General features: G+C 35.7%; 1 protein-coding gene across 1 annotated transcript; it reads left to right on the forward strand.

The window, feature by feature from the left end:
- The first annotated feature begins 2,621 nt into the window (after positions 1 to 2,621).
- Positions 2,622 to 16,373, forward strand: LOC131993658 (uncharacterized). The gene is made up of 10 exons (XM_059359649.1): positions 2,622 to 2,990; positions 4,124 to 4,240; positions 5,880 to 6,121; positions 7,967 to 8,132; positions 9,855 to 9,954; positions 10,081 to 10,156; positions 10,323 to 10,448; positions 12,019 to 12,186; positions 13,422 to 13,479; positions 16,233 to 16,373. The coding sequence occupies exons 1-10, from the start codon at positions 2,850 to 2,852 to the stop codon at positions 16,329 to 16,331; spliced, it is 1,293 nt and encodes a 430-aa protein (XP_059215632.1). The 5' UTR covers positions 2,622 to 2,849; the 3' UTR covers positions 16,332 to 16,373.
- Positions 16,374 to 19,641: the final 3,268 nt, after the last annotated feature.

A 19,641-nucleotide genomic window follows, 5' to 3' on the forward strand; every position in this document is an offset into this window, starting at 1 on the left:
GCTCTTGTAGCTGAATGTGCTACACTTGAGATAAAAAACAAAACAATATGTGGCACCCTGGACATCATTCATCATTAATTCTATTAATTGGTATTAGTTGTATTATTATTGCATTGGTATTATTTATGTTGCCACTCCGTGTGGCAACATAAATGTGTAAAGACATACCAGGCTGACAATAGGATAATGTAACAACACTGACACTGTCACAATGAATTCATAGTACACTGTAAAAAATTGTCTTGTAAATTAACAGTAAAATACTGGCAGCAGGGTTGCCAGTATTTTACTGTTAATTACTGTTAAATACTGTTACTGTGATAAAACCACATACTGAATTACAGTAAAATCCTGCATTTCATTGATTTTTACAGTAGACTAAAACACAGTATAGTGCTGAAGCTACACTGTAACAGATTGCTGTAAGAAAACAGCCAAATTGTGACAGTAACATACTGTTTTCCATTAAAAAGGTAATTTACTGTAAAAAACAATGCATTCTATTTGTAGGTAGCTTGCCGTTTCCCATAAAATATATGATAGAAAATATCATATATATATAAATAGATATATATATATATAAGTCTCTTCTTGTCCACATTCTTAATGGCTGTATTTAACTTACTAGCTAACTCATTCAGTATATAAATGCTCTATTTACAAAAAATGACTGCATTGTATACTGCAACAATATTGCAACTAGCTTCAGCACAATACTGTGTTTTAGTCTACTGTAAAAAAACAAAACAATGAAATGCAGGATTTTACTGTAATTCAGTATGTGTTTTTATCACAGTAACATACTATAAAGTAGATAACAGTAGAGGAACTTTAAAATTAACAGTAGAAAACTGGCAACCCTGCTGCCAGTACTCTTAATTTACAAGACAATTATTTACAGTGTAGTTGCAATATTGTTGCAGTAAACAATGCTGTCATTTTTTGTAAATAGAGCATATTACTGTCTGAAAGACAATTACTATGAATTAAGCGCTGTCTTAGTTAGGTAAGTAAAATACAGCCATTAAAAATGTGGACAAGAAGAGACTTAGAAAATCACATATTTTATGGGAAACAGCAAGCTACCTACAAATATTGCCCAGAATGCATTGCTTTCAACCGTATAATACCTTTTTAATGGAAAACAGTATGTTACTGTCACAATTTGGCTGTTTTCTTACAGCAATCTGTTACAGTGTAGGTGTGTGAATGATCAACAATCAATATTAATGGCAGAAATAAAGGGCCCCAAATTTGAATTGTGCTTAGGGCCCCATGGAGGCTTGGGCCGGCTCTGGCAACAACAACAACAACACAACAAGGTTATTATAGTTAACGAAAACTAACGAAATAACGAAAAAACTAGAATTGAAAAAACATTTTCGTTAACTGAAATAAAAATAAAAACTAGAGTTTTAAAAAAAATGTTAACTAACTGAAACTGTATTTTGTGGTTACAAAACTAACTAAAACTAACTTAAATTATAGTGAAAATGTCCTTAGTTTTCGTTTTTGTCAACTTTTTTCATTCATAATTCAGTGTTTCTATTTGAACATGCAACACATGGTAAATATGTTTACTGAGACTGGGATGTTTACACTAGAACCAAAATTCAAAACACCCAGAACTGTAAGAGTTAATAACCTTATTGGGGCTGAGATGATAAACCAAAGGAAATAAAGGAAACATTTATTATGGTCTCTTTGAATCACGCACCCAACAAATACCCCATTACAAAAAACCTAGAACTAACACTAAAACTAATAAAAACTAAATTAAAACTAAGCATTTTCAAAAAATAAAAACTAAACTAAAACTAGCAAACTCACTCTTAAAACTAACTAAAACTAACTGAATTTGAAAACAAAAAATCACAACAAAATTAAAACTTAAACTAATGAAAAATCCAAAACTATTATAACCTAACCTTGCAACACAAGCCTGATAAAATAAAACTGTCCATAACGTTCATTGTAATCAATAAGATCTTGGGTTTCAAATACCTAATGATTTAAATAGAAAAGGACTTTATCTGTGAAGTTAAGGTCTACGGAAGCCCTGAACTGCAAGTGAAGAAATTTTTTTTTGAGATGTTATCTTGTTATTTCGAGATCATATCTCGTTATTTCAAGATAATATCTCATTATTTCGAGATAATACACATATGTAAAAAAAAAAAAAAAGAATTAAAAAAAAAAAAATCTTCTCATTATTTCGAGATAATACACATATGTAAAAAAAATCTTCCAAATTTTTTTTTTTCTTCAGATATTATCTCATTATTTCGAGATAATATCTCGTAATTACGAGATAATATCTCGTTATTTCGAGATAATAAATAAATTCTTTTTTTATTTTTTTTTATTATTTTTTTTACATAGGTGTGTTATCTCGAAATAACGAGATATTATCTCGAAATAATGAGATAATATCTGAAGAAAAAAAAAATTTTGGAAGATTTTTTTTTTTTTAATTCTTTTTTTTTTCTTTTTACATATGTGTATTATCTCGAAATAATGACATATTATCTTGAAATAACGAGATATGATCTCGAAATAACATCTAAAAAAAAAATTTCTTCACTTGCGGTTAGGGCTTCCGTAAAGGTCAGTTTCTCAATTCAGGATGAAATTAAAGTGTGTCTGTTGTCTTCTTCCCCAGAGACGAGTTGCGTCTGGGCCCTAACCAGCCCGGCCGGTCCTACAAATGTGGCTCCATCAGTAACGGCACCGCGGGCCGCAGACCCACCCTCATTGAACCCGAACGGCTGAAGGACTTTGGAGAGGAGGAGCTCATCAACGGGGACGTGAAGGTCTATGACACCAAGGTGCTGGGGGGTCCTGAGATCATGCTCATGGAGCCCCCCAAGACCAGGCGGGTCAGTGAGTTCAGGCTGGTCCCCAGACCTCTGATCCAGTATCTCCGCTTCGAGGACATCAGCGCCGCGGCCTTCAGGATCCAGTCGGGGATCCAGAAGACACCCTGCACGGTACGACACCACCTTTCGCTAATGACTGAATTTCACAACAAAGAAATAAGAGTTATCAGAACTATTGTCCCTTGTTGTGAACCCCAACTTAAAGATATAAGTAACAACAACTCACCAACTTGTTTTTGAGCAGACAACTGGCTTCCTTTGTTGTGCTAACTTACATTATTGCCCTAAATGTCAATAATTTATATTTCCAAGTTTTACCAACTTAAATCACTGTTTTAGGCCAAAAAATACAAGTTGGCTTTTTTGCAGTGGAGTGACGTCAAATATCTCAAAAACCCAATTTATAGAAACAATCTGAAAGTAGGAGCTATAAGAATTGGACAATCAGCAAAAATTAGTTTCACTAAATTTGTTTAAGGTTCCTTGGCCACTTTATTAGATACAATCTAAATCAATCCAGTACATATCCTGCAAAAGGCCAGCTCTCAAAAACAAGGAAAAAAAGTACAAAAATTGGGGCTATTTTGCTTAAAAATAGCAAAACTATCTGCCAATGGAACAAGAAAATTTGGCTTGTCAAGACTTTCCAAAACAAGTAAAAATATATAATCTTAACAAACCCACAAATACCTTATAATTAGTGTATACTAACTAATAACAATTGCATTTTCTTGATTCTAATGAAATACACGTGACCTATTTTCTCAGTATGTTGAATAATATTCTTGAATTAATGATAAATAAATGCTAGAGCCATCATCTTGACATAATGATATGCACAGGCATTATATTTCTTGAAACCAGCAAAGTCAGACTAAAAACTAGTGAACTTTTCTTGATATAGCTACAAATCTCCTCCTACAAAGCACCTCTTCCACCCTCTCCAAATCTATATGTGTGTATATATATATCCTTAATTTAAGCATGTAAAAGCCTCATTGAGATAAAATCTCTTTTTCAAGAGAGACCTGGCCAAGAAAGCAATATAAAAAAGAGACAAGTTACAACATTAAACACAGTTATCAATCTAAGACATGGGATAAAATACAGACATCTTCTAATGACATCTTCATCAATATGGAATAAAGAAGTCTGTGACGTTCTGTAAAGTTTAATTCACGCATTAGATTAAACAAAGAGCTGTTCTTCACATGCTTCTTCTTCTCTTGTTGTGTCGTGTGCAGTACTCCAGACTGTCCAAACAGTACGGGATGGAGATCTACCTGAAGAAGGAGCACCTGCATTACACAGGCTCAGTGAAGGAGAGAGGAGTCCTGTACCTGCTGACCTGCCTCACACAGGTGATCCTTCCTCTCCGCCAGGTCACAGCAAGTGTGATCTGTGTGTCCGTGCAGACACACACACACACACACACACACACACACAGGTTAACTGACCACACACCTGACCTGTAGTGACAAAAATAGTCCGAGTGCAGCTTTAATGGACAGTGGCTTGCATGGCCTTACTGTCCAACTCTGAGCCAGGGGGAGTGTGATTTCTCTGAGAAATGTGAGAAAATAAATAAAATAATTTTGATCACTGTCAGCAGCATGGATACTAACAAAGTTCTGTTTCTGAATTTCTAATGAATTCTCTGGTTTAAGCTAGAGTTTCTGGCAAGGACGAATGGTAACGGATTGAGCACACAGATGGAAAAATAACGTCCAACTCCTTTATCCTCGACAGTAAACCCATGCAGAGAGCTTCTTTGTGACAGGAAGCATCAGGGATTATGGGAATTGTGGTCTGTTTTGAGAAACACTGGCTGAACACAAAGGCTACTGAAAGTTACATGAAAGGGCTCATGTGGTCGCAATACTTTCAGTGGTTGAATGTAACTAAGTACATTTACTTAATTACTGTACTTAGGTTCAATTTTGAGGTACTTGTACTTAACTTGAATGTTTCCATTTTATGTAACTTTATACAGGTGATTCTCAATAAATTACAATATCATGGAGAAGTCCATTTCCAGTAGTTCAAGTCAAATAGCTCCAACCAAGTATTGGGTCATAAAGATGGACATTCTTTTCAGAAGCCAAAATTTCCATATTAAACCTACTTTTTAAAATTGATCTTTTGTAATATTAAGATTATTTTGAGACACTGAATTTTAGGTCTTCATTAAATGTAAGCCATATTCATTATAATCAGAAGAATTAAGCATTAACTGGAGCATTAACTGGGATGTTAGTTTTGGCTAGCAAAAAAACAAAAACAAAATGTATCTTTCTGACCTCAGAAAACTGAGCAGCGACTCCTTGGAGTGTCTGTTAGTCCAACCAAACGCTGAACAAGACATTTTTACTGAACAAAACGTTCAAATAAACTGTCATTAAGTGAAAATACAGTGAAAGGGTCAAAGTTATGAGACCAAACTGCTAAACGTCCTCTTTTCTATCTATATAACTTTATAGATAACTCTATTGACTTGTTGCCGTGGATACGCATTGTTCTGCTTCTCTCCTGGTGACGGCTCGCCTCGTTAGTGACCTGTCAATCAAAGGTAGCCCCGCCCCCAAATCATACGATTCTTTATCTTCTATTTTCTTCTAAATGGGGCCATTATTAGAACTATTGACATCAAATTGTCTTGAAGATGATTTTTTACTAGCGATTGAGACCATAGTGTTGTCCTGAAAAATGTTTTTGAGGTAATAAATCAAGTGAGAAGTCTTCAAATTTTGCACTGAAATGAATGGGCCGATTTTTTTTGCAGCCAAACTTAGCGCCCCCTGCTGGAATTTTTGGTGGATTGCAGGCTTAAGGCACTTCCTGGTTGGCCTCCATGCTCAGACACGGAGATTGCCGCCTGGTTTTGATCAATGGGACCAAATCCGCTTACCAGAAACTGTGAAGTTAATGTATATATGCCTTGTTTTTTTCTTCATGTCCAAAAGACAAATATAATGTGTAAATGTGTTTTGGTCCCTCCAGGAGCAGCAGAGGAAGGGTGTGATCGTGGCCACGGACTGTAACTTCTCCATGGCCGTGGCTCACCATGCAGTGGAGCTGAAGATCCCCGTGTTCGCCATCATGCCGTCATGTTGCGCCTCGCCCCGCCTCAGGATCTACAGAGACTACGGCGCTATGGTCATCTCCTACGGCAGCACCAGCCACGACTCCCAGAACCACGCCCGCCACCTGGCCTCAGAGAACGCATACCTCTACCTGGAAGAGTCAGTCCTCCTCCTACTCATTTTACAACATGGTCTCACAGGAATCTGTGAAATAGCCACGGATTTGCTTAACTCAAAATCCGTGGAATAGCCACGGAATCACTCAAATTTCCGTAAAACTGACACGGATTTCGCTACAATGCAAGTTAATGATAGTCATATCCCGTGGCTATTCCAACATACAAAGTGATTATGTACATTCACTGAGTGAATATTTAGAAAATAAAACATATATTTCTCACTAGAAATGTGATCAAAATCCATTTTTATGCAGAAACTAAGTCAAAATATTGATTTTTTTCACTAAAAATGAGAGAACTGTCCGCCATGTTTTTTGTTCTGACCGCCGGGACCTTGAAAGTCACGTGACTTGGAACAAACCAATAGCCACGGGATATGACTGTCATTAACTTGCATTGTAGCAAAATCCGTGTCAGTTTCACGGAAATTTTAGTTATTCCGTGGCTATTCCACGGATTTTGAGTTAAGCGAATCCGTGGCTATTTCACAGATTCCTGTGAGACCAGGTTCTCATTTTAACATGTAGTGTTGACATTCTTAACTTGACAAATATTCAGTTCATTTTCTCATAGACTTGTATACAATCAGACTTCTGCAGGTTTAACACACCTCAGCATTGGGAACTACACTGTAAAAAAAGATAAACAATAGCCACTCAATAAAATTGAGGCAACAGATTACACGCAATATTATTAATTAAATCTATTAATTAATCTGAACTAAGTTACAAGTTGAGTTAAAAACAACTTAACAGGAAGTGCCTGTCAATTAAAAACAGACTAATTCTATTGTGTTGGATTCATTCAAAATTCTCTTGATTTAGAATTACATACACATAAAGATTATATTTATTTATGTTGTCAAAATAAGTAGGTTCTTTCTCAAACATTTTTATATTAAAGTTACCTAAACAACTGCCACAAAATCAAGGACGCATTTATATTTAATATATTGTTTTTAATGTTATTTATTACAGCTGATATATTTACTGATATGACATGTCCAGTGGTGGAAGTAACTAAGTACATTCACTCAAGTACTGTACTTAAGTACACTTTTGAGGTACTTGTACTTTACTTGAATATTTCCATTTTATGGAATATCACTACATTTTGAGGTGAATATTGCACTTTTCACTGATTACAAAGTGGTTTGATGTTTTATTTTTAATTAAACCAAACAGTATATTGAGTAGTTAAAATGAGTCCTATCTTGAGGAAATTCAAATGCTTCTTACATAAATGCATCAATACAAATAATCTGATAATGTATTTAAAATATATAAAACAATTTGAGTGGCTCCATTCTGCATAACAAGTACTTTTACTTTTGATACTTTAAGTACATTTTGATGCTGATACATTTGTACTTTCACTTCAGTAAGTTTAGAATGCAGGACTTTTACTTGTAGTGGAGTAATTTCACAGTGTGGTATTAGTACTTTTTTTTTTTTTTACTTAAGTAAGGGATCTGAAAACTGTTTCCACCACTGTGCATTAGTTAAGTTACATGCACAAATTAAGTAGTCAACTATATAAATAAGTCAACATTTCTTACATTGGAGTTGCTAGGAGGCTAGCAGAACCAGATCCCTGACTGAACTGTCAGTGGTTGAGTTGCATTGTGGGCAATGAAGGTACCAGGTTCTGACAAGGAAGGAGGATTTGTTTCTTCTTTTATCTGTCAAAAAAAAAGTTGAAAATGTTTGTTTCCAGTGCAGAGAAACCGGAGGGACAAAGATGGTAGAACAAAGGAAAGCTGTGAAGTCTGCTGATCCTCCTTCACCTCATGCATTGTTTTTATTTCTGTTTTTCTGTTGTACAGAGATGAAAGTGCAGCATACCTGGCAGGACTGGGCACTGTGGGCATGGAGATCTATGAGCAAGTTTCCAAACTAGATGCAGTGGTTATTCCTGCAGCTGGACAGTACGGTCTGCTGGCTGGTACAGCTGCAGCCATCAAACACCTCAACTCACGAATTCTTGTCATAGTAAGTTAAGAAATTTGATTTTAATCATTCGAGGAAGCAGAGTCTATAATCATCTGTTTCTCTCAGCTTAACTTGATGAGCCGTTGCCTCTCACACCATTGCTTTTTCTTAAAATCAGGTCAAATTCCTCATAAAACTAAGTACTTCTTATTTCAAACAAGAAGTCTCATCCTACACTCCCCTGGTGTTAATCCAAGTGTGATTTCTTGGACTTCCTTAACATGATAAATGTGTTTGAAGTGTATCCCTGGTTCCACTATCTGCCCACAGCTGAAACTCTGACAGCTTTAGTTCTGTTTACACTGGAGAAACAGAACAGCCCTGTTAATCTGAAATGCAGTCCATCTGAGCGTGTTACTGCACTACAGGTTCCTGGCAAATTTAAGAGAAAATGTCTTGTAATTCATTTCCTGGATTCCACTTCAAGCATAAAAGAGAAGATGAAGATGAGGAAGAAAGGGCATAATGAATCATGGCCTAGATCTATAGATGAAAAATTCCAATGGGTTGGTTGGTTGGTTGGTTGGTTGGTTGTTTGGTTGGTTGATTGGTTGGTTGGTTGGTTGGTTGGTTGTTTGTTTGGTTGGTTGGTTGGTTGGTTGATTGGGTGTTTGGTTGGTTGGTTGGTTGATTAGTTGTTTGTTTGGTTGATTGATTGGTTGGTTGGTTGGTTGTTTGGTTGGTTGGTTGGTTGTTTGTTTGTTTGGTTGGTTGTTTGGTTGGTTGGTTGGTTGTTTGGTTGGTTGGTTGGTTGTTTGGTTGGTTGATTGATTGGTTGGCTGTTTGGTTGGTTGATTGGTTGGTTGGTTGATTAGTTGGTTGAATAATGCATCACAATATCTGCATTTCACTACATGATTATCATAGCCCAAATAATTTGTGATATTATAGCAATATCTACAATTATTTAGAAGAAACAATAAGTCAAATGTATCTTTAATCTCTGTTTATTGTGTGTTTTCCTTTTTTCTTTTTTTGGAAAATGAATTACATGGAAATATGAGTGTAGGGGTGGGTATGCGGGTGGATTAACACCTCAAGGACCTAAGTGTCCATGCATTGGATGGATCAAATCAAGACAACTGGTGAAAAACATCATAGTGCACCTACGGCCACTTGGTTTTGGATTAGGAGGTGGGGAGAAAGTCTGTAATCATAACTAGCCAACATAACAGCAAGAAACAGAAATAATTTAAGAGGCGCTGGATTAATTGCATGATATCAGTTTTGTCAGTCAGGTGTCATGATATACATGATGTATATCAAGACACCTCTCGTCCAGACCAAACTTTCTCAACAACTGTTGGATGGATTGTTATGATATTTAGTATATTTAGTAAAGGCATTTATGTTCCCCCAGGGGATTAACTTTTGTCTTATTTTAACTTTCATCTAGAGCTACCATCAGGTCACACTGTAATCTTAGTCATTCTAATCAATCACTAATACTCAGCTGTACTTTGTGTTTGGTGCTTATTAGCAAACGTTAGCATGCTAACATGCTACATTAAAATTGTTGCCATGGTACACATTCTACCTGCTCAGCATCAGTGTGTTAGCATTGAAATCGTTAGCATGCTAACATTAGCATTTAGCTCAAAGCACCATTATGCTGTACAGTCTCACACAGTCTAGCTTTGCTGTGGACTCTTGTGCAAATATGCAAATAGTATAATCATAAAAACCCTAAACTATGATAACTGAATGGACTTTATTCAACAGGGAATTGAACCAGAAGGTTTCCCTCTGCTGCTACAATCTCTGAAAACAGACAGTCCCATCAAAGACATGCACAGCAACCCTAATAGGAAACTCTATGGAGGTAAATCAGTTCATAGTTATTAATCAGTTCTGCTTTCAACACAACTGTCACACAATGATGAATAAACCGGATCATTTTTCCGTTGGAAGCTCACATGGCTTTATAATTTTGACCTTCTGTCCTCAGATCTTATGGCGCGTTCGCTGGGTGTTAACACCTTCCAGCTGGCAAAGAAACTAGTAGATAAAGTCATAACTGTCAGGTACTGCGTCTCCATCACACATATTCACATTTTCACTGTGTAAGAAATATATTTCCAATGTGTTAAAATTCTCATTATGTTTCTTCTTCTGTTATGAGCCATTTGAACATGTTGCCATTTGAATTATTCAGTGCTGGGTTTTCCCTTTCTGTGCCTCTACCCACAGTGAGGAGGACTCTCTGGTGGCCATGCTGCGGTTTCAGGAGTTTGAACGCTCCACTGTGGACACAGAGGGAGCGATGGGACTGGCTGCCATTTTGGCCGGACAACTACCAGAGCTGAGAGGCAAAAAGTGGGTCAGACTTGTTAATATTATTGAACTGACTGAGCTCTGTTAGGACGTTTAGACAGCATTCTTTAAAGCTTTTAATAGCACTTTGCTTCATATTCATAGAAAAACCACACTGCAAAAAAAGAAAAGTTGGGTGACCTCAAAATTTCAAGGCAACAAACTTCGAAGTTGGACAATTAAACTTATTGTTTTAAGTTTTGTTTTTGAGTTTGCTTAACTCTGAATTCTGATTTTTGTCAACTCAACTGTAAGTTGCACTAACTTATAATTTACATTGTAATAACTTGTCAGCTAATGTTGTGACCGCAATTACGCTAATGGCTACTCTTGGACCAGTAACAAGCAGTGCCGCTAGCATCAGTTAGCCGCTAGCATCAGTTAGCCGCTAGCTTTTGCTAATGAGCGAATTTCACCGCTTTCCCGCATTTCACAACAAAGAAATAAGAGTTATCAGAACTATTGTCCCTTGTTGTGAACCCCAACTTAAAGATATAAGTAACAACAACTCACCAACTTGTTTTTGAGCAGACAACTGGCTTCCTTTGTTGTGCTAACTTACATTATTGCCCTAAATGTCAATAATTTATATTTCCAAGTTTTACCAAGTTAAATCACTGTTTTAGGCCAAAAAATACAAGTTGGCTTTCTTGCAGTGCATGTGTGAATGAGGCCTAGTTTTTTTTCTGACAATGTAGAAAACTGGTTGTCTGCAGGTTTCAACAAGTCAAATTTAAGACTTTTTAAGACTTTTTTTATGACCATAATGAATACAATTAAAGACCCATTTCACGTCCAAAAAAAGTACAAAAGCCATGAAGGAAAATTGGAGGCCCGGAATTACTTGCAAAGTATACTGGAATAAAAAATGCTTAATCTGACTAAAAACACCAGTAGCCTCTTTGTTGTGAACTAATATCTGTTTAAAACCTTAAATTCTGACTGTTTAATTCTGATTTTTAATATTCTCACTGGCTGCACAGGTAGTTCCGTTTTGTATTTATGTTATAGCGTCCCCAAAACGAAACATTTAAAAGTGAGACTGAAGTTTTTGCATTTGTTTTAAATAAAAGCGAAGTTAAGCTTTCACAATTGTATTTAAGACTTTTAATGGGGTTTTAAGATAATTTTAGACATTTTAAGATCTTAAATTCATCGTATTTAAGACATTTTAGGAGAATTTTTGACATTTTAAGGCCTTAAATTCATAATATTTAGACATTTTATGATATTTAAAGATAATTTTAGACATTTTATGATATTTAAAGAGAATTTTAGACATTTTATGAGATTTAAAGATAATTTTAGACATTTTAAGGCCTTAAATTCATAATATTTAGGACATTTTATGAGATTTTAAGAGAATTTTAAACTTTTTTAGACCCCGCAGATACCCTGAGAAAGCCTTTAAATGATAATGAATATAGTCCTAATGTAAGTGTGAGGACTGAGACGTTTCTCTTCATGCCTGAGAAGCAACATATTGGCAAAACAGCAGAGCTAATCCGTTTGGCTGCAGATGAAATAAGACTTCCTGTGTGTGTGTGTGTGTGTGTGTGTGTGTGTGCTGCAGGGTGGCTGTGGTGGTCAGCAGTGCTAACATGGAGCTGGAGCTGGTGCGGCAGTGTGTGGAGCGAGCTCTGGTGCTGGACGATCGAGTCAGTAAGTTCTCCGTCCACCTGGGAGAATGGCCAGGAGACATGGCTAAGCTGCTGGACTTCCTGTCCCGGGAGGACGTCAGGTAGGGTCAACACCTGTCCATTTAAAGATCTTTTACCCCGTGCTGAGGTCCAATCTGGTTTGTGTTTAACCCTTTGATGCACAACATATTGACCCCCCTTCTAATGCACAACACAGGTCAAAAATGACCCGCCTTCATTCCCTTCATGTTATTTAATGCTGCTGTGTGTTTCTGTGCTCTATCTTTTGATATGAACTTATTTCATGATTGGATATTCCAAGAATTATTTAAATATCTTGTTATTGATAACAACAGATTATCATTTCCATTTTGCCTCTCATACTTTATGAAGAAAAAACATTTTTTGTTTTATTACATAGCTAACTACTTGGCTAAGTAGCTTGCTAAGCTAACTACTTAGCTAACTACTTGGCTAAGTAGCTTGCTAAGCTAACTACTAAGCCAAGAAGTCAGCTAAGTAGTTAGCTTAGCAAGCTACTTAGCTAAATACTTATCCAAGAAGTTAGCTAAGTAGTTAGCTTAGCAAGCTACTTAGCTAACTACTAAGCCAAGAAGTCAGCTAAGTAGTTAGCTTAGCAAGCTACTTAGCTAACTACTTTGCCAAGAAGTTAGCTAAGTAGTTAGCTTAGCAAGCTACTTAGCTAAATACTTATCCAAGAAGCAACTACTTTGCCAAGAAGTTAGCTAAGTAGTTAGCTTAGCAAGCTACTTAGCTAAATACTTATCCAAGAAGTCAGCTAAGTAGTTAGCTTAGCAAGCTACTTAGCTAACTACTAAGCCAAGAAGTCAGCTAAATAGTTAGCTTAGCAAGCTACTTAGCTAACTACTTTGCCAAGAAGTTAGCTAAGTAGTTAGCTTAGCAAGCTACTTAGCTAAATACTTATCCAAGAAGTCAGCTAAGTAGTTAGCTTAGCAAGCTACTTAGCTAACTACTTTGCCAAGAAGTTAGCTAAGTAGTTAGCTTAGCAAGCTACTTAGCTAAAAAAATGGATATGGGTCATTTTTGACCCATGTTGTGCATTAGAAGCGTAGTGACACAAAAAGGGATTTTATTAAAAAATGAATAAAGGAAAACATAAAATTAGGATGTATGATGATCAAAAACAAACGAATTGAGGAAAACCTGGAATACTGAATGATGAAAATAATTTATTGCAAAGATATAGAACATAAAATCTCTGTCGGGTCACTTTAGACCCATGTTGTGCATCAAAGGGTTAATGTCCCTGGATGCCAACGTTAAGTCTTTGTCCTATCTGTCTTTTTCCTCTCAGGCTGTTGGACGTCTGCCATCGGAGACAAAGTGACAAGTCAGACCTCTTCAAGGCGAGGGTAGGCCACTAATCTCTCCTTGTCACCTCCTCATTTCTCCTCCTCCTCTTCAATCTGTTCATCCACTTTTCCGTCCCTGTCATAGAACTTATGGCCTGGAGTTGGCACAGACAGAAATGTGTGACTCAGAGGGACAAAAATACATATAAAGTGAAATATAGCGTTATTTCAAGATGGTGTAAGAACTAAACTATAAGAAATACTGGGTTCTAAAAAGGCACCCTTCATACATCTGTTACTAATGGTTTAATTAATATTTAAAAAATAATTTATTAATGCTTCATACATCAGTCACAATCCATTAAAATATTTGACTGGTTGGACCAGGATCTGAAAAAAAGGCTTCAGATAATATGGACCAAAATCCATTTATCAGAACTTACAACTGCATATTTTATGGTTCAAAACCATTATTACTGCTCTAACTGCAGACGTTATGGCCTGTTTGAAAGTGATAAAAAACAATCAGTATTTATTAATGGATTGCCAATACCATTAACTGCATTATTACCGATTGGAAAAACATCAATACCATGAATAAATGTTGTAAAGACATTAGTTACAGCTCACAAAAAGGAGCCATATTATAGTATTAATTCCAACAAACATTTGAATAATTCAGCCTTATTTAAGGTTTAAAATGTACATTTATATTAAAAGTTGAATTCATAAGCATAGGTACAATATAGGTGTAAGTCAGTTTTTAGACTTAATGGCTGATTAGTGCTACTGTGTAAAGCTTTAGCATTAGCATTTTAGCGGTGGCTGCTGTTAAGCAAAAGTTACATAATCTGTTTTCTCATATGAACCTCAAACAAACATTTTGAGATTTAAAGATAATTTTAGACATTTTAAGGCTTTAAATTCATTGTATTTAACATTTTATGATATTTTAAGATAATTTTAGACATTTTAAGGCCTTAAATGAATCATATTTAAGACATTTCAGAGACCAAAATTTACATGAGCTGTTTCTCATATGAACCTTGTACAAACATTTCGAGATTTAAAGAGAATTTTAGACATTTCACGCATTGTTCTGCTTCTCTCCTGGTGACGGCTCGCCTTGTTAGCCACCTGTCAATCAAAGGTAGCCCCGCCCCAAATCATACGATTCTTTATCTTCTACTTTCTTCTAAATGGGGCCATTATTAGAACTATTGACATCAAATTGTCTTGAAGACGATATCTAACTAGCGATTGAGACCATAATGTTGTCCTGAAAAATTTTTCTGAGGTAATAAATCAAGTCAGAAGTTTTCAAATTTTGCACTGAAATGAATGGGCAGATTTTTTTTGCAGCCAAACTTAGCGCCCCCTACTGGAATTTTCGGTCGATTGCAGGCTTTATGCACTTCCTGGTTGGCCTCCATGCTCAGACACGGAGATTGCCGCTTGATTGAGATGCACATGTAAGTTCAGGGTTGTGGTGCCTGTGTGAAAGAAAATTCTTGCTTTAGACTCATATTTACCTTGGAACAAACAAAAGAAAAACTGCCACTGGAGAGGAATGGACTCCAGTACAAAGCAACACGATTTATGGATCTCCTTGAACCAGTTGTTTTCTTTTGACACAAGAATTACCTTATTCTATCTTGTTGAAGCCGTTAAATTACTTCACTGCATAAAAGAAAAGTTGGGTGAACTCAAAATTTCAAGGCAACAAACTTCGATAAAATTTTAAGTTGGACAATTAAACTAAATGTTTTAAGTTTTGTTTTTGAGTTTGCTCAACTCTGAATTCAGATTTTTGTCAACTCAACTGTAAGTTGTACTAACTTATAATTTTACATTGTAATAACTTTTAATCCTTACTTCTGCTAACTTCTGCAATGTGCTGAATTGGCACGATTGTAACGCCGCTATGAAATGTCAGCTAATGTTGCGACCACAATTTTGAGTTAGCATTGATACGCTAATGGCTACTCTTGTAGCTGTAACAAGCAGCGCCGCTAGCATCAGTTAGCCGCTAGCATCAGTTAGCTGCTAGCTTTCGCTAATGAATTTCACCGCTTTCCTGCATTTCACAACAAAGAAATAAGAGTTATCAGAACTATTGTCCCTTGTTGTGAACCCCAACTTAAAGATATAAGTAACAACAACTCACCAACTTGTTTTTGAGCAGACAACTGGCTTCCTTTGTTGTGCTCACTTACATTATTGCCCTAAATGTCAATAATTTATGTTTCCAAGTTTTACCAAATTAAATCACTGTTTTAGGCCAAAAAATACAAGTTGGCTTTTTTGCAGTGTGCTATTGCCATGATAGAAACATTATCAACCCATCAACTAAAATATTGTCCATGATATTCTAATGTATTGAGATGCACATGTAAGTTCAGGGTTGTGGTGCCTGTGTGAAAGAAAATTCTTGCTTTAGACTCATATTTACCTTGGAACAAACAAAAGAAAAACTGCCACTGGAGAGGAATGCACTCCAGTACAAAGCAACACGATTTATGGATCTCCTTGAACCAGTTGTTTTCTTTTGACACAAGAATTACCTTATTCTATCTTGTTGAAGCCGTTAAATTACTTTGGGAAGAAGCAGGGTTGTCTCATTGAGCCCTACTGGCTCTTCATTACAGTCTCTGCAGTGACAAATTGGCACTGTAGGCGTACCGTTAATTCTCCAGCCGTGTCAAAAGGTGAAAGGTGTTGCATCATTAACCAGCAACCCGCTCACTGCCCTAATTCTAGTGTGTGATGTCAGAGGGCTAACCGTGTGTGTGTGTGTGTGTGTGTGTTGACAGGTGGAGTGTGTGGTGGAAACCAGAGATAAGACACAGAGCACTCAGCTGCGCAAGACGCTGAGTGAGCGCTACCCGTCTATATGCTGGCTGGACCGGTGATCATGAACACAAACCACATCCACTCTAGAAAAAAAAACAAAGAAGAAGAAGAGGAAGAGGCACATTCATAAATGTGAGATGAACATTCTGTAACAAACATTACTATAATTCTCTGTTATAGGGATCTCTTTAAGACAACTGTTGAGTCTATACAGAAAAGCCTTGAGATTATGTAGCGAATACTATCCATATAACTTCTATTAATTATGCTGCTATTGTTCTTTAATCATGGCACCCTGTAATTACTGTTCAGTGGTTAGGCTGCATTCATGATGAGTATAGTTCTTATAGTTTAATCACAGAGCGTGAATCATGCACTGTAGATGCAGGCTTACTCCTCTAAAGACCTCTTTCTAAAGGAAGTACACACTATAAACCCTCAATCACCAGATTAAAATATCTATTTTTCAATCCACATCGTTTTTATCCTGCTGTATATATTTCTGTATTTATACTGTCCAAGATAGTAAATCCAAGTAAGTGTTCTCCAAATAAAAACTGACTCATTCTATGACTTGTTATGGTGGTTTTCTGATGTTTTTTTTGTGTGAGAAATGTTTAATCATTAATCCGTCTTTTGAATTGAATTTTAATTTATTTTATTTGATAGGGACAATGCAGTTAGCATAGATACAGAGCATGCATCTGATGTGCTGCATACAGAGATTTAGCTTCAGCTAATTTTGAACTCCCGTCCCTAGTTGGGCTTTTACAACTACATACAAAATCACAATACTATAAAATCCAATATACAATTACCCCATCTACAAAATAGAATAAAATTACAAACAATTACAATATACATTTACCCTGAGAAAAAAATAAATAAATAAATAAACCCTGTATAAATATAGCTTAGAGTTTAAAATCATCATAAATCTATACAACAATAAGGAGAAAAGAAAGAAATAACAGAGAAAAAGAAAGGGAAAAAAAAAAAACTAATTACGACTATAAGACTTTAAGAATGGGTACAGTTCTGGTTTGCTTTAAGCCAACACTTAGTGTTTTTTGTGAATGTTTCAGGATTAGTTATTGATTTTATTTCAGTTGGTAATGTATTCCAGATTTTACAACCTTTTAATTGAGAAAGCTGACTGTCCAAAAAGTGTTTTCTGGTTGGTGTGATTTCTCAAAAGTAAAAGTGAGATAATGTGAAAGTGATTTGTTTCTCTGCTGCCGGTCCCTGATTAATGGAGACAGCTCTAGTGGAGACCGGGCTGTTTAAGACGAGCTAATGCTCTTAGCTTCATAAGCAGAGGACATCATGACCGCTGTGCTGCTGCTTCAGCCTCACACTGTTTACCTGTGGACTTAACACAACCTCAGATGCTAATGTTGCTCCATGTCTGCTGGCAACCTGCTCTCACAGGAATCCGTGAAATAGCCACGGATTCACTTAACTCAAAATCTGCGGAATAGCCACGGAATCACTCAAATTTCGCTACAATGCAAGTTAATGACAGTCAGAAACTCCAAATACTTACTCATCAATATTTCTCAAATATGTGTTTTTATTTTTAAGGTATATTTTGATCATGAAAACTTTCCAAAGCACCTAAAGACTTATTTTGAATTTAATTCTCAGATTCACTCTTATTCAACGCGTCAATCTTTAAATCTTCATCCTCCAAGATTGCTGACATGTAGAGGTCAATTTATTGTTCAATTTAGGGAATAAATGATGGATAAAAATCTCTTTAAAATGTTTCAAAATATGTCTAAAAGCTCATTTAACTGCTGTTTTAAAATTCTAATTCACACACAAATACACTTTTATCACATGTTCATTTTTGTTTTTAATTGTTTTTGTTATTATAACTTGTTACATGTTATACATGTGTTTTTTCTATTAGCAGTTTATTACTTTCTAATAACTATGAAATTTTAGGTGGAGGCTTTAAATAAATAAGCCCATCTGGGTTTTCTGCCTCTCCCTGCACTTTACATTATATGTTATCTTTGTCATTTTTATGTAATTCTAACTGTGCAAATAAAATAAAATAAAAAATATCCCGTGGCTATTCCAACATACAAAGTGATTATGTACATTCGCTGAGTGAATATTTAGAAAATAAAACATATATTTCTCGCTAGAAATGTGATCAAAATCCATTTTTATGCAGAAACTAAGTCAAAATATTGATTTTTTTCACTAAAAATGAGAGAACTGTCCGCCATGTTTTTTTGTTCTGACCGCCGGGACCTTGAAAGTCACGTGACTTGGAACAAACCAATAGGAACAAATATCCATGGAATAGCCACGGGATATGACTGTCTTTAACTTGCATTGTAGCGAAATCCGTGTCAGTTTCACGGATTTAATCAAGTAAATAATATAAGTAAAATAAACTAAGTAATTCAGTGAAAATACAGCGTGAAAGGCTCAAAGTTATGAGACCAAACCGGTAAACATCCTTTTTCTATTTCCGTATATTATATATTTATTGACACGTTGCCGTGGATACACATTCTTCTTCTCTCCTGATGACGGCTCACCTTGTTAGTGACCTGTCAATCAAATGTAGCCCCGCCCCAAATCATACAATTCTTTATCTTTTATTTTCTTCTAAATGGGGCCATTATTTACATTATTAACATCAAATTATCTTGAAGATTTTTTACTAGCGATTGAGACCATAGTGTTGTCCTAAGAAAAATTCTGAGGTAATAAATCAAGTGAGAAGTTTTCTCATTTTGTATTGAAATGAATGGACCAAAATGCTTTTGCAGCCGCCGTCATCACCCCCTGCTGGAATTTTTTGGTAGAATGCAGCTTAAGTCACTTCCTGGTTTGCCTCACTGCTGTAGACCAAGGTTATTATAGTTAACGAAAACTAACGAAAGAGATAGAGTTTTTAAAAAACGATAACTAACTAAAACTGTAGTTTGTGGTTACAAAACTAACTAAAATTATAGTGAAAATGTCCTTAGTTTTCGTTTTTGTCAACTTTTTTCATTCATAATTCAGTGTTTCTATTTGAACATGCAACACATGGTGAATATGTTTACTGAGACTGGGATGTTTACACTAGAACCAAAATACAAAACACCCAGAACTGTAAGAATTAATAACCTTATTGGGGCTGAGATGATAAACCAAAGGAAATAAAGGCAAAATTTATTACGACCACTTTGAATCTGGCACCCAACACATAGGCCATTACAAAAAAACTAAAACTAATAAAAACTAAGAATTTTCAAAAAATAAAAACTAAACTAAAACTAATGAACTCACTCTAAAAACTAACTAAAACTAACTGAATTTGAAAACAAAAATTCACAACAAAATTAAAACTAAAACTAATGA

This window comes from Centropristis striata, chromosome 20, assembly GCF_030273125.1.
Source record: "Centropristis striata isolate RG_2023a ecotype Rhode Island chromosome 20, C.striata_1.0, whole genome shotgun sequence".
Taxonomy (NCBI): Eukaryota; Metazoa; Chordata; class Actinopteri; order Perciformes; family Serranidae; genus Centropristis; species Centropristis striata.